This window comes from Rhea americana, unplaced genomic scaffold, assembly GCF_003343005.1.
Source record: "Rhea americana isolate MKP2758 unplaced genomic scaffold, rheAme1 scaffold_99, whole genome shotgun sequence".
Classification (NCBI taxonomy): domain Eukaryota; kingdom Metazoa; phylum Chordata; class Aves; order Rheiformes; family Rheidae; genus Rhea; species Rhea americana.
The window spans coordinates 704,129-717,342 of record NW_028187188.1 but is presented as its reverse complement, the minus strand read 5'-3'; the positions used below and the strand labels follow the sequence as shown (position 1 = coordinate 717,342).

The 13,214-nt window shown below is 42.4% G+C and overlaps 1 protein-coding gene and 1 long non-coding RNA gene across 7 annotated transcripts in view; one reads left to right on the top strand and one right to left on the bottom strand.

Moving 5' to 3' along the window:
* The first annotated feature begins 207 nt into the window (after positions 1-207).
* On the top strand, positions 208-11,253 carry LOC146583957 (alcohol dehydrogenase 1). Its single transcript, XM_085325677.1, has 9 exons — positions 208-601; positions 2,066-2,167; positions 3,130-3,268; positions 5,224-5,311; positions 5,434-5,653; positions 6,315-6,575; positions 7,087-7,222; positions 9,354-9,492; positions 11,029-11,253. The coding sequence occupies exons 1-9, from the start codon at positions 584-586 to the stop codon at positions 11,051-11,053; spliced, it is 1,128 nt and encodes a 375-aa protein (XP_085181803.1). The 5' UTR covers positions 208-583; the 3' UTR covers positions 11,054-11,253.
* The window catches only part of LOC146583955 (uncharacterized), a 40,930-nt gene continuing 30,732 nt past the window's right edge, over positions 3,017-13,214 (bottom strand). For 2 of the 6 annotated variants that reach the window (XR_014898300.1, XR_014898303.1), the window contains 5 exons: positions 12,748-12,862; positions 8,653-8,777; positions 6,917-7,210; positions 3,804-3,991; positions 3,017-3,564 (listed from right to left, as the gene is read on the bottom strand). This is a non-coding gene — a long non-coding RNA (uncharacterized LOC146583955). Of the gene's footprint in view, positions 3,565-3,793; positions 3,992-6,916; positions 7,211-8,652; positions 8,778-8,811; positions 8,845-12,747; positions 12,863-13,214 lie in introns of those variants that run through there. The other 4 variants (XR_014898304.1, XR_014898305.1, XR_014898301.1 and 1 more) reach the window with 4 other exon arrangements.

Sequence of the window (13,214 nt, the reverse complement as noted above, 5' to 3'; positions counted from 1 at the left end):
GCCTGTCTTAGTTTATCAGACGGGCTCTTGAGGTGGCTCCAGAGTAGTTCAGAAAAGCTGAGGGGCAAGAGTGACACAGCTGAGAGCAGGAAAAAAACCCGCCGTGTTTAAGACGCTGCCTGTTCTCGCTGCTGTGTCCCTGCTGCTGAGACTCCTCTAGCAGCCCTTCCCTCCGCTACAGYGCCACTTCAGAGTAGTAAGCCTGGAGGGCAGCCTCCCATGGAGGTGCAGAGAGGGGACAGCTCTGAGCCGGAGGCTGTGCTTCCTTCCCGTGGTGCCGAGACCACCACAGACGGGACATGGAAGGCACAGGGGTGAGACGCAAAAGGCCACGATGGGAGTACTGTGAAGAGCCGCGTGTCCGCCGAGTGGTTTATTTTCTTTCTAGTGCTTTAGGCGTTTAGGGGGTGGGGCTCAGCCCCAGGAGGCTTGGCTGGGCGGTCTGAGCAAGTATTTGTAGGAGCAGGTTGCAGTGTGTTGGACAGGAGGTGAGACACTGGCAGCCTGACTGCTTTGCAGCTGACTGGACTCCCAGTGCAAGAAACCACTGACAGCAAGACGCAGAACAGACACGCCAGTCAACATGAGCACCGCAGGCAAAGTAAGCAAACAGCTGACTTGAGCAAAGTTTCTTTGTTGCAGATGAGTAATGCATTTGACCTGCAGTTTCTTTGCAGGGACACCTTAATACTAATGGCATACAGTCTGGAGGGCAGCTCACGAGAAAGCTGATACACTACAGCTGCTTTTCTTTGCAGGCCACTGTACTCTCCCAGAAAATGGTGGTTATGCTCTTAAAGGAAATAACTATGCAAAGAGAGCACAACACTGTGTTACTCCAAGATTTTTTTTCATAAAACTTGATTAAAAAAATGATGAGCCAACGTAAGTTAATGGCACCAAAATAAAAATACCTCCTAAAGGTTAGCAAATTATTTTCAATTTCTGATTGGCCAATTTAATTTAGGATATAATATAGTAAGCATCCAAATAACCAAATGTGTTTATCATCAGCWGTATCAGTTTTCATTCTGAATCCCCCAGTGGTTTAGAGTACTTCTTTACTTCTTTATATTTCACCTCAGTTTGTTTTTTTAAAGAAGACATACTGTTAATATTGTGTTAAATTTGAGAGTATAATTATGCAGATGTTAAGATGGTCAGTAAGACTGAATATGCATATAATGAGCTCATAGCTTAAATTACTAGACCAAAATACACTAAGTGTCACATACAATGCAATACTGAGCTTTGCGTCTTTGCTAGAAAGTGACAGGAGCTGTTGAGGTTAATACCGCTGCTGATGTCAGTACGTCTAGCATCTTCCACTAAGAGATGCTAAAATGCACCCCGAGACACGTAGTAACAGGTGAATGGTCAGGAACCCCTGGATGGAAACCCCTAAGGGGTTGCACACTGCTGCAATGCTGCCTAAGAGAGTACCAGGATTATTTGCTGTTACTGCCAGCTGTCTCCACTGTTCTAAAAACAAACAAAACAACAGYACATTTTTAGCCAGTTTTAGCTTTTGTTTTGACAGCTCTCAGTGCAGACTTGAATAATAAGGCAATTTTAGGCAATACAGACTGAAGTTGTATCATGACATGATAAACAGCGTGATTTAGTGCGCTGTCTCCAAAAAGGTACAAACACAGGCAGACAAGCTGAACAAGCTGACAAAAACAAGACAATCCTCCAGAGAAGACAGAAACACAGACCAGCTCGCCTACCCAAACAGTATTAGCTAATGGAGAACTCAATGCTGAAACAGCAATGAGGAGCGATAAGGTATCCCGTTATCCTGGGAGGTTATTACGTATGTTGGTGAAAGCTTTGTACGACAGAAGTTGGACACATTTTTAGGAAAAATAAAATGTATTACAAATAGTTTTTCAACACATGGGCTTATGCACAGTGACTCTTTTTTTTTTTGGGGGGGGGGAGTAGTTTTCCCCTCTCCCTAAGATAGGAGCAGGAGTTTCATATGCAGAAATGTAAGAATGTGGCTTAGTGTGCTGATGTGCCCAGTCCAAGTGCCATCTCTTTCCCTTTTCTGTTTTCACAGGTCATTAAATGCAAGGCAGCAGTTATGTGGGAACCAAAGAAACCATTTTCCATTGAGGAGGTGGAAGTTGCCCCACCGAAAGCACACGAAGTTCGCATAAAGGTATAAAAAAAATGTTTTGAATTGCATACTATTTTGCTGTTAATCACAATTATTTTTACAGGTTTCTAGGATCCAGTCAGGGAACATTCACTAAGCAAGTAGTTAATATTCAGTGAGCTCCTATGGAATGCGCTTCAAGTCCTAAATTCACTCATAAAGAAGTCCCTTTAAAAAAAAAAAAAAAAAGAAAACACAAAAAAAACCAAAAAGACTAGAGGCTTGTCAGGATGGTGATTTTTTTTTCTTTCCTAAGACACAAGTGCTATTAACAGGCTCTGTAAAATTATAGTAAAAGGTCAGCATTTTTATCCTTTATAAAGCGCAGCAAGAACTTCTCTTTTACTTAGTTGTTTGACTCTATGCTAGCATATACTTCAACATAGCTAAATATTTCCTTTTTTAATCTGTGCATTAAGCATTTGTTACATTTCTAAGAACTTTCTCCACAGAAGTCTTTTTCTTGTTAAAGCAGTTTCAGTTCTTACACAAGTGAGGAGAAGCCTCACATGGGGTTGACATTTGTTTTTGTCAGGATAAAAGTGATAAAGCCCTATCTGAATGTTTCAAAAAAAMCCCATGTTGCTATGCTACATAAAAGGTAAAATGGGATGTGGAGTAGGCATGTGTAGCCTAGATCTTTGTGCATATAACATAAATAATTTTTATATATATTCCTTTCATATATATTAGGAACAATTAGTTTTATTTTTGTTCTTCACAAATGATTATATTGCAAGAACATTGCTTCCGCTACTGTTTGGTAGTGCACAGTAAGCATCCACAGAGGAGTCTTGTTCTGTAAATTACAGACTAAYACAAACCACGATAGTCATGAACCACACAACCACAAGTGTTTGCCCCTTAGGTTTATTGTTCGTATATGTGATTTCTGAGGGAAGCAAGTTCTGTACGTGACACAATTAAATGCTGAAATATTCTTGCCTTTTCTTTTTTCTTAATAGATCTTGGCCACGGGGATTTGTCGCTCTGATGACCACGTGRTAAGCGGTGCACTGATTATGCCTTTTCCCATAATCCTTGGGCATGAAGCAGCTGGTGTTGTGGAGAGTGTTGGGGAAGGAGTAACTTCTGTGAAACCAGGTATGAAATAGTACTGAAAACAAATCCTGTGCTTAGCTTTCAGACTTTTGTTTAAATCAAAGACCATGACATGCGTGAATACCTGTTTTGCAGAGGAAAGTGTCCAAATTTTAGTCATTTCAAGGATATGTTAAATGACACCACATGTGGTTCACATTTCTTTTACTATGTTTCCGATCTTGATTTACGTCAAGATTTTCTATCCAATTTCTTTTGGTTTTGACAAAATCATCTAGACTTGTTTTCCGCCTGTGTAGTGCTCCTCCTAGCGTGGGATTGAGAACATACCTTCTTCTCTGTTGGTAAGAGGGAATCAAATGTTAGCTGCAAGTTCTTTAAACATGGTTTATACACTTAATCTCCATCAAGAACGATACAGGTGTAGATTAATTTACCTTAGGACAAAGCAGTGGATTAGACAACATCTCAAAGCACCTGCTTCTGATGTCTTAACATTTAAACAATCCACTGAGTTTAGTGGACGAGAGTTTAGGCCTTTGTTTAAGTATTTCACTTTAAACGTACCGGGGCATACCTGGAACGCACCCTCTGCTGCCGGCTTTGCTCGTGCGCGGCACCAGTGCAGGTGAGTCGGGCTCCCACCGTGGGCTGGGTTGCTCTGAGGACGGTYGTCGGCGTGAGCTGCCCCTCTCGCTGCTCCCTCTTTGACCCGCAGGCGGGAGATACAGAACTCYGTGAAAAGTGCTCGTTTTCCTCTGAACACTGCAAGAAGCAACAGAGTTTCTGTTCACTTTTATGAGACCTAAGAAATTCTAACAAGAGCTGAGTGATAAAGATAAAATATGCAATGAATCAAACGTATATGGAAATGCTGATTTTTTTTTCCAAGGAGTTTGTTATCATACCTAAGTAATTTACTTTTATTACCTCTGTACTTTCAGCCTCTTTGTTCATACTGGCAACAAAGCAGGAAGCCTGTCCAAGGCAGGTTGATATGTATAAGAAAATGTTTTCTTAGAGATCTCTGCTTTGTTCTAACTCCAAGCAGATATTTCAGATTTCAGCGATAGCTCAAACCATTTTTTCTCTGTTTTCAATAATTTGATACATTACTTGATTGTCCAGTTCTAGCAACCATATGTTTTCACATGTGCTGAGACAGTATCTGTGTCTGAACTTCTGCACAGAATACGTCTCTGATGCCTGAGTTACACGTCTGAGATCTACAAAAAGCCCTGMGACCTGCCAAGTTCCTACAGCAGAATGATTACTAAGCCCAGTTCCCTGTTCTAAATTAACAACGGGTGGAGAGGCATTCTCATGTTCTCTAAGGTGTTTTTCCACTTTTCAGTGGGAATCAAAGATTTCCTTTGGCTTTGAACATGTCAAAGGTGAGCCACATTTTAGAACTGCCAAATCACAGTATGATCTGTATTAAATGAGGTATTTACAATACACTGTTCTGGTGGAATATACACAGCAGGTAATGTTGCACTGAGAATGATGTGCTACTTTGTTAATYGTATCATTGTGCTAAAAAATTTGAGATCTTAACTTGTAGGTTGGCAAATTAATAAATTTCCCCTTTCGTGTGCACAGTTCACAGCCTTGTTAGCTCAGCACCCTAGGCTCATGCTGCAGTGGATCTCAGTTTTTATTTCAGTTCTTCACCAATGTGACATTATTTTCCTTTGAAGAAGCAGAWGATGTGATGCACTGCTGACTGAGTACTTGGTGAATGGCAGTAGCTAACTAACTTTTATTATGTAGTTCAGACTTAGTTCTATGAAGGACACTAGGTCTTTTGCACATTGAAATTAGCCATCATAACCCAGCACTAATGCTGTCTTCTGAGACACATGCAGAAGTTTCATCTTCCAAGTCCAGTACTGCACTCATGGTGCATATTTTTCTATGGATTAAATAATGTTTTTACCTGCATGTTTCTTGTCTGCCTTTTTTAACTCCTCTTGTTATCACTGTTGTATTTCTAGGAGACAAGGTTATTCCACTCTTTGTTCCACAGTGTGGGGAGTGCAGCACTTGCTTAAGCACCAAGGGCAATCTATGCTGTAAAAATGAGTGAGTTTCCTCCATTACCTAATGACCTTTGTTTGATTTTATTTACAAAAAAAAAAAAAAAAAAGCCTGTCCCATGCTTTAGAGATCTCATTTGCCATTAATTTCGGTTATCTTTTGAACAGAATTGGTTCACCTTCTGGAATGATGCCTGATGGCACCACGAGGTTTACTTGTAATGGAAAAAAAATTCACCATTTTATTGGTACAAGCACCTTCACTGAATACACTGTAGTRCACGAAACTGCAGTGGTCAAAATCGCTGCTGCTGCTCCTCTGGAAAAAGTCTGCCTCATTGGCTGTGGATTTTCGACTGGTTACGGGGCTGCACTGCAGACGGCCAAGGTAGGTGCTGCGGCGGCTGCTTCTGATGCCTTCTGGGGTCTGTTAAGCATTGAGGCCTGCGAGCAGGTCATCAGCATGGGAGTCAGAGGTACAAGACTCCATTTGCTGACTTCATGGTGGACAGAAGTTTTTTGCCTCAGTTTCTCTGTCTATAAAGTACTTTTGAGTTGTAGACYTAAAATCCCCCCAAACTGTTACTTACCATTACCATCTGTAAGGTTTCCTCTCAGAACTCTAGCTTTATCGCCCTTTACCACTACTCTAGCTTTATCACCTGGAAGTCTGCTGTGAGGAAAGCTCGTAATCTGCAGCAATGCACAAATACGACTTTTACAGCTGGCTCTGTCTCCAAGGGAGTGAAACCACAGCCTGATTTTAACAGCAGTGAAATACAGAGCATCATAAAAAATTTGGCTCTAAACCTGAAGTTGAGACCTGTAATGAAAGCCTCATCTCAGAAATGTATTTTAGAAACAACTTATCTTAGTCACGTGTAAGATTTTAACAGCGTACCTGGCTACTGCATTGGTAGATGCGCTAGTGCATATTCCTTCTCCATGGGTAAACTCCAGCCGTCTTAAGTGAAAATGGGTGGATAATAAGAAATGCACTGTACTTCACCTGGAATGTAACAGGATACCATATTCTTTGATTACTGTAGGTGGAACCAGGCTCTACCTGTGCAGTCTTTGGCCTCGGAGGAGTTGGCCTCTCTGTTGTCATGGGCTGCAAGGCGGCTGGAGCTTCCCGCATCATTGCCGTTGACATCAACAAGGACAAGTTTGCCAAGGCCAAAGAGCTGGGAGCCACCGACTGCGTCAACCCTAAAGATTTCACAAAGCCCATTCATGAAGTGTTGATCGAGATGACTGGCTATGGCGTGGACTACTCCTTCGAAGTCATAGGTCACACTGAAACCATGGTATGCAACCAAAAGAGAGAGTCAAAAGAGGACTTAGTTGGTAGCTGTTCCTCCTCTGATCTGCTCAGCACTGAGGGTGCGGAGCTGAGAGCCACTGGCAAAGTGTTAACCGGGATTTCCAGCCATGACGTGCAGCTGTTTTCCACTGAGCTCTAGGGACAGAAGCACCCTCAGAAGCCTTAGGAAAGGGGACCTGCATGGAGCCCCCRAATATTCTGATAGAAGAAGGGCCAGACCAAAAGGAGACAAGCATTCATCTAACTCAGTCCTCTCCAACAGTGACTAATCACCAACAAATAGGACAGAACAAGGGAACTGAACAAAGCTATGACATGTCTAACCTGTGACAGCAGGTAGGATGGTGTGAGCTGCAGAAATTGTTTGATAAGGTTTCAGTTGCAAAAGGCGTTGCCAGCGGAGTCCTGAGGGGAAGAGGAGGAGAATTTCCGTGTTGCACTCCAATGGCAGATCTTGCATAACCTCAGGGTTGCCCTCTCTGTTTTAAATTCAGGCTGCAGCCTTGGCCTCTTGCCACTACAACTATGGAGTCAGCGTGATCGTGGGAGTGCCCCCYGCAGCACAAAAGATCACTTTTGACCCCATGCTTCTCTTCAGTGGTCGCACCTGGAAAGGGTCTGTCTTTGGAGGTAAGGACAGTGGAAAGATGCTATTTAACTTGCTTGGAAAACTTGTAAATCATTTCAGATCAGATGAGATGCATCTAAATTCATGCTTAGGCTGCCCTACTGGAAAAATACTGATAATTAATAAGGTGACAGGCAGCACAAAGGCAATTTGTTATGAAAACTGTGATTAACAACTAGAAGTGGTTAATGGAGAGAGAGAGAGAGAGAGAGAGAGAGAGAGAGCAAGCAACAGCGCAAGTGAGAAAAAGTGCATCAGCAAGCGAGAGAAGCCACAAATAAGCAAGAGGAATAACAAGTAAAAGAGTGCAAGTAAGACAAAGTGTGTGAGCAAGAGAGTGAAACAGCACGAGCACGAGCGTGCCAATGAGAGAAACAACAAGAAGGGGATAGAGCACACTAGCATGAGGGAGAGGGAGAGCRGGAGTGAGAAAGCGTATGAAAGAGACTGCAAGAGAAAGCAACCACAAGCAAGTGAATGAGCGAGCAAGAGTGAATGAAAGAGCATGAGCAAGTGAGAGAATGTGAGCAAAAAAGTGAGAGATGAATGAACATGAGACTGAGCAAGTGACAAAGTAAATGTAAGAGTGGAGGAGCAAAAGGGAAGGTGAGGGAGAGAAGGAGAGAGGAGGATGGGGGAAGCAGGGGGAGAGAGAAAGGGTGAAAAGGGGTATGAAAAGAGGAGGAAAAGAGGAGARAAGAGAAGGGGAGAGGGGGAGAGAGAGGGAGAGCGAGGAATGGGGGAAAGAAGGAGGAGGAAAAGGGGAGAGAAGGTGGGGAAAGGAGCAATGGGACAGAGGTAGAACGAGGGCAAGAATGGGAGAGAGAAAGGGAGATAGAGACAGGAAGAAAAAGAGAGAAGAGAGGGGGAGAGAAGGATGGGGAGAAGGAGAGAAAAGAGAAAGGGAACAGCAATGGGGAAAGTGAGAAAGGAGGAGAGAGAAAAGGAGGGAGATAAATGGACAGAAAGAGGGACAGAGACGAAGGAGAGAGGGAAGTAAAAAAGAGGAACAGTAAGGGAGAGAGTGAGAAAGGGGGAAAGCATGAGAGAAAAGGGGGAAGGGAGAAATGAGAGAAATCGTGGGAGAACGGTAGCAGGAGAGAGAGGAAGACAAGGAGAACTAAGGGAGAAGGGGAAAGGGAAAGAATAGCAGGCAGACATGAGAGCAGACAAAGGGAGAGAGGAAGAAGGAGAGGAGAGTGAGGGGGGAGAGAGAAAAGCATGGGAGGGAGAGGGGGAGAAAGAAAGGGGAAGAACGGAAGGGGAAGGGCAGGAGTAAGAGGGGGACAGGGAGCGAGAGGGAGTGGGAGAAAGGGACAGAGTAAGAAGGAGAAAGGGGGAGAGAGAAGGGGGAGAGAAAGGGAGATAGAAAGAAAGAACGAACGAACAAAAGCGAGTCAGGACGCTGGAGGACACTGGGGGTCAGACGCACCTGACGCAGCTCAGTTGACGCCCCGGCTCAGCCCCTTCGGGCCCCTCTCCTCAGTCCAGCCAGGCTCTCGTTTGTGCCTTGTCTCAGCAGAGACCCACACGCAGCAAGTCCTCCGGGGCCTGCAGCTGAAGGCCAGCGGCCATACATTAGATTATCCCTTCCCCAGCCTCCTCCTCATACAGTCAATAGGTACTGAACAAAACAGCAAAATGTGTATTAGGCTCTTCTGGAACAGGATCCTGCTATTGAGACAGCTTTATCCAGCTGCTTGCAAGAAAACAGACTCCCATTAATTTGGCCAGAGAATCAAGTTTGCAGTTACCACCACAGATGCCAGCGCTCTGGCTTTGTATGATGTGTGTCTTGGGGGACAAGGGAATCAGCACCTTCAACAATGTGTATTGAAACAGCATTTGACATCAGAAAAGGATTCTTTAAAGACTCAAGTTCTAGAAAATTTGACTTGTTCTGTTAAAGCACTGCTGGGTTCATAGTATGCCCTAGACTCCACTGTAGCATAGCTGCACTTTATACCGTGTTACCTGTTGGAACTTTGTATCACAAAGGTAAAGACCTACTGCAACATCTCACCACGCTACTCTGCAAAAGAAAGTTCACCTGTGAATTCAGTCTGTTCTATTTTCACAAGCATTTAATTTTTTTATTATCCATTGTCTAGATTTTTTTTTTTTTTTTCCCAGGCTGGAAAGGTAAAGATGCAGTCCCTAAACTGGTTGCTGACTACATGGAGAAGAAATTTGTTCTGGAACCATTAATAACTCACACCCTTCCTTTCATTAAAATCAATGAGGGATTTGATCTGCTGAGGACAGGGAAGAGGTAAGCATTGTTTAATTTTAAAGGCTCTATATAAATAACTTAAAGAGCTGTATAGTAACACGAAGCATGGCTTCGTGGCAGAGAATGGGGAAAGCAACCCACTGTGCCCGTTAACATTGCCCAGTGCACCACGTGCTGCACAGCGACGCAGCCAGCCAGGCTTTTGCTCTGGAAACACGGAGGGGCCCCTGCCTCCCCTTTTGGAGGAGTTTTCTGATGCTCTTTGTTCAAACTAGAAAGAAAACAAAGACTTTGGGTGGCAGAGAGAAAAACGCCCACACAAATCAGCCAGTCTGTGCCCACTGGAAAAAGAGCAAAGAACCAGAGGAGCCTGAGCACGTTTACCTGTGTGATAGCTGAYGTATGAGATGTACATCACAGCTGGCAAAATTCACTATGGCAACAATAGAAAATTTTCCTTTGCTGAAACGRGAGATAATTTGTATATTTTGATATATGTTGGGACAATCCTTTTTGAAGTTTCTAGTCTTTTATAAATTACACAGTCTGGAGAATGCGTTCATGTTCCCTTTCCATTATCAGTTGCTAGTATTTTTTAGGGGCACTTGCTCTAAATATAAAAAGCATATAACAAGGGAGAGGAATTTACCCCCGATGATGTCGTTGAGGTTTTCTCTCAGGTTCTAACTACGCTCACTTCATTTTCCAACTGCCCTTACTTTAGACATTTTTTAAATGTTAGTTCTAGACTCCAGTATAACAGGAGCAAGTCATGAGGACAGAGCTGCCATGAGCTKTGCTAAACTATTGGCAGTCATCCTGAAGATGGGGCATGTCGGTGCCACATTGAGCAATTTTGCTTTATAGCATTTTGTGTAGAGCATGTAAGGATCATACCACACTCTACCAATATTTATTTAGCCAGAGTCATTAGGGAGCTCAGACTAACTTTAAACCCTTGCAAGAAAGTGAATTATTGCTGTATCTGACTTTGTCTGCTCTATGCACGCTGTCCCCATAACTTAGGTAGGGATAGTGCCCACTGCACCATAGCAGATCAGGGCTTGAAAGCCAAGATCTACCTCAGGAAAATTAAGTTTCCTGCCCTTTTCATCAATCATTTACACCAGAAATCAACATATCCTGTAGTCTCACTTGACAAATAAGCCCTATGGTAGTGCTAAGTGATGATCATTTTCTTGTATGTTCTTTCTGATAAGCCAAAAAAAAAAAAAAATCAAAATGAATGGAAGTTCCAGGGCTCACACCCTGGATATGGTTTTTTTTAGCTAGCTGTGGTGGGTGTCTCTGCATTTATATTCCATTTTGAAGGCGTTTAGATAAACTAACCCCTCCTAAGGAAAGAAGATGCTGAAGGGCCATCTATGCTCCCAGCAGCTTTGCGAGCTGTTCTCCTTCCCGCTCTCCTTCCTCCCCACCCCATTTGATACCAAGYTTATGAGAGTATTGTAGCCAGCAGTAATATCCTAGATTTTCAGAGAAAGCAGCAGCATCTTGCTGATGTTGGCATAGGCAGGTTTTCTACAATCACTAACCTGTCATTTTATATTGCAGTATTCGCAGCGTCCTGGTGTTTTAGGATTCCCAAATGCTAAGCTGCAAATGGCTTAACAGCAGTACAAAGTTTGTTATCCTCCTACAACCACTATGCAATACAAAACAAGCCGTTTCTAAAAGACCTACCACCACCACCCTCGAATAAAAGGATCAAGCTCAAAACCCAAACTTTAAGGCACAGCATTTATAAAGAAAATAAATAAATCGTTTTCCTCTCATGTCTTTTTCCTGATTCTTCTTGAAATAATCAGTATTATTCTGCAATTTTCTTTTAACAGCCAATGCTGATATTGTAGTACTTAATGCTGTCACATGTGTTATGAAAGTCTTAGTTTTTTTTTTTAATCACTTTTAATGAGCCATTTTTTAAATACAAAAAAAGAAACTCTTTCTTTGGGTTTTAATAGCACTGCAGATTTAGCAGATTTATGCATATAGCTCACACGTATGGGAGATGAAYGCTACCATACTACTCAGTAAAACTCCCAAGTCAGAACTATGCCCTGGCTTAACCYATTACCTGAGCGGTACGGAAACTACTGCAGAGATTACAAACAGGGACAATCTTTCACTGTGTTGTTAGACACCCCAGTGCATCATATTAAAATGACCGTTAATTCTTTTTTTTCTTAAGCCAGTAGTATGCCAAACTGTTCTGCTTTAGATATGCAAGCCCTTTGTAGAAGAGACAATGCACAATTTTGCTGTTTTTTTTTTTTTTTTTTTTTTTTTTTTTTTTTTTTTTTTTTTTTTTTTTTTTTTTTTACTCTTGCAAGCTTAATGGAGTTAAATTGGCAAAAAACATAAAGACTACTCTGTGAAAGGTTATTAGTGTTTTAGTCCCTCTTTTTTTATGGCTTACCCTATCCATCTCCCAGTCTCTCGCCTCTGTAGCAGCATAGCAGAAAACTTCGGTGTGTGCTCTGATCCAGCTGACCATGTGTTTGAACTAATAATTTCAATAAATGATAAGTAAATCACAAACTTAGGCATTGAAGAATGCCTCGCAACTGGATATTTTATATAACTAACATGTCTAATCATTTTATATAAAACAGCTGTGGGTTTTTCTTTTAAGCCTGTACCTCTTTTGAAGATGTTTTAGTTGTTTTATCAATGTGGTTTTAGATCTTTGGCGAGGTTATAGAAGCGTGCCTGAAGCTTGGGAAACAGTGTGAATAAACACAAATATACATCATTATTTGTTCCATTAAACAAAGGGGAGGAGTCTTAGCTGTAAGTGTGACTACAAAGTAAATGAGGAGACRACATAATTGTTGGTAACAGGCTGCAAGAAATCAAACGTAAAGAATCTTGCAGCTGTTGGTGTTTGTAACTTGGTAACAGGAGGCGTTTTAGAGGCTATTTCTGTCTTGCCAATCATGGTCAAATTGCCTTACTTTTCATTTAAACAGCCACTTRCAGTACTGCTCAAAGCTTGCATGCACCCAGCTGCACAGTATCAGGGTAGAAGAGCATATGAACTAAGGTGTCTGTGTGCTAATGAGGACTGAGGTTTGTCCTAGCAGAAAGAGTCCTTGAATAGCCCAGTTAGATTAGAGTATGAGTTTAACCAGGGATTAGGCTTTAACAGAACAAGATCCTTGAACAACACGCATGTGTATAATAAACTCAGTTTACCCTGCAATTAAGAATCAAACTTCACATTTGTTTCTGTGGGGGGGGGAGGGGGAGAGGGGAGGGGGAGGGGGTTACCTGTGTGCATGGTTTTGAAGCTCTCTATTTTCTGGCCTGTAGGATGACACATCTCAGGTGCAGTACTGTTGAAAAGGTCCCATCTCTTTCCAGGCCAACAGTGTGCACTGGATCACTGAAATGTTCAAAACAGAGGGAGAGGGTTTTAATTCTGCTTAATTCCACTCATCTGTAGTAACATGCATGCAACAGAAATAAGAACCTAGTAACGTCTCAGTGCTCAGAGTATTGTTTCCTTTTTTTTTCTTTTTTAATGGAGGCAAAACTGGTTTACTGTATCAAATAAGGAACAGGCGTTAAACAGATGCTAAATAAAGCTTGTTTAAACCTAGTGTGCAGTGATAGGAAGGGACCGTACAGGGAGGTGAAAGATTCCCCGTGTCCAAGACTCAGAGGGGGTTTCTCAGGCATTCCACAATGCATCAAAGATACACCAGCAAATACATTGGTAGCCTTGAGAGTGGAAT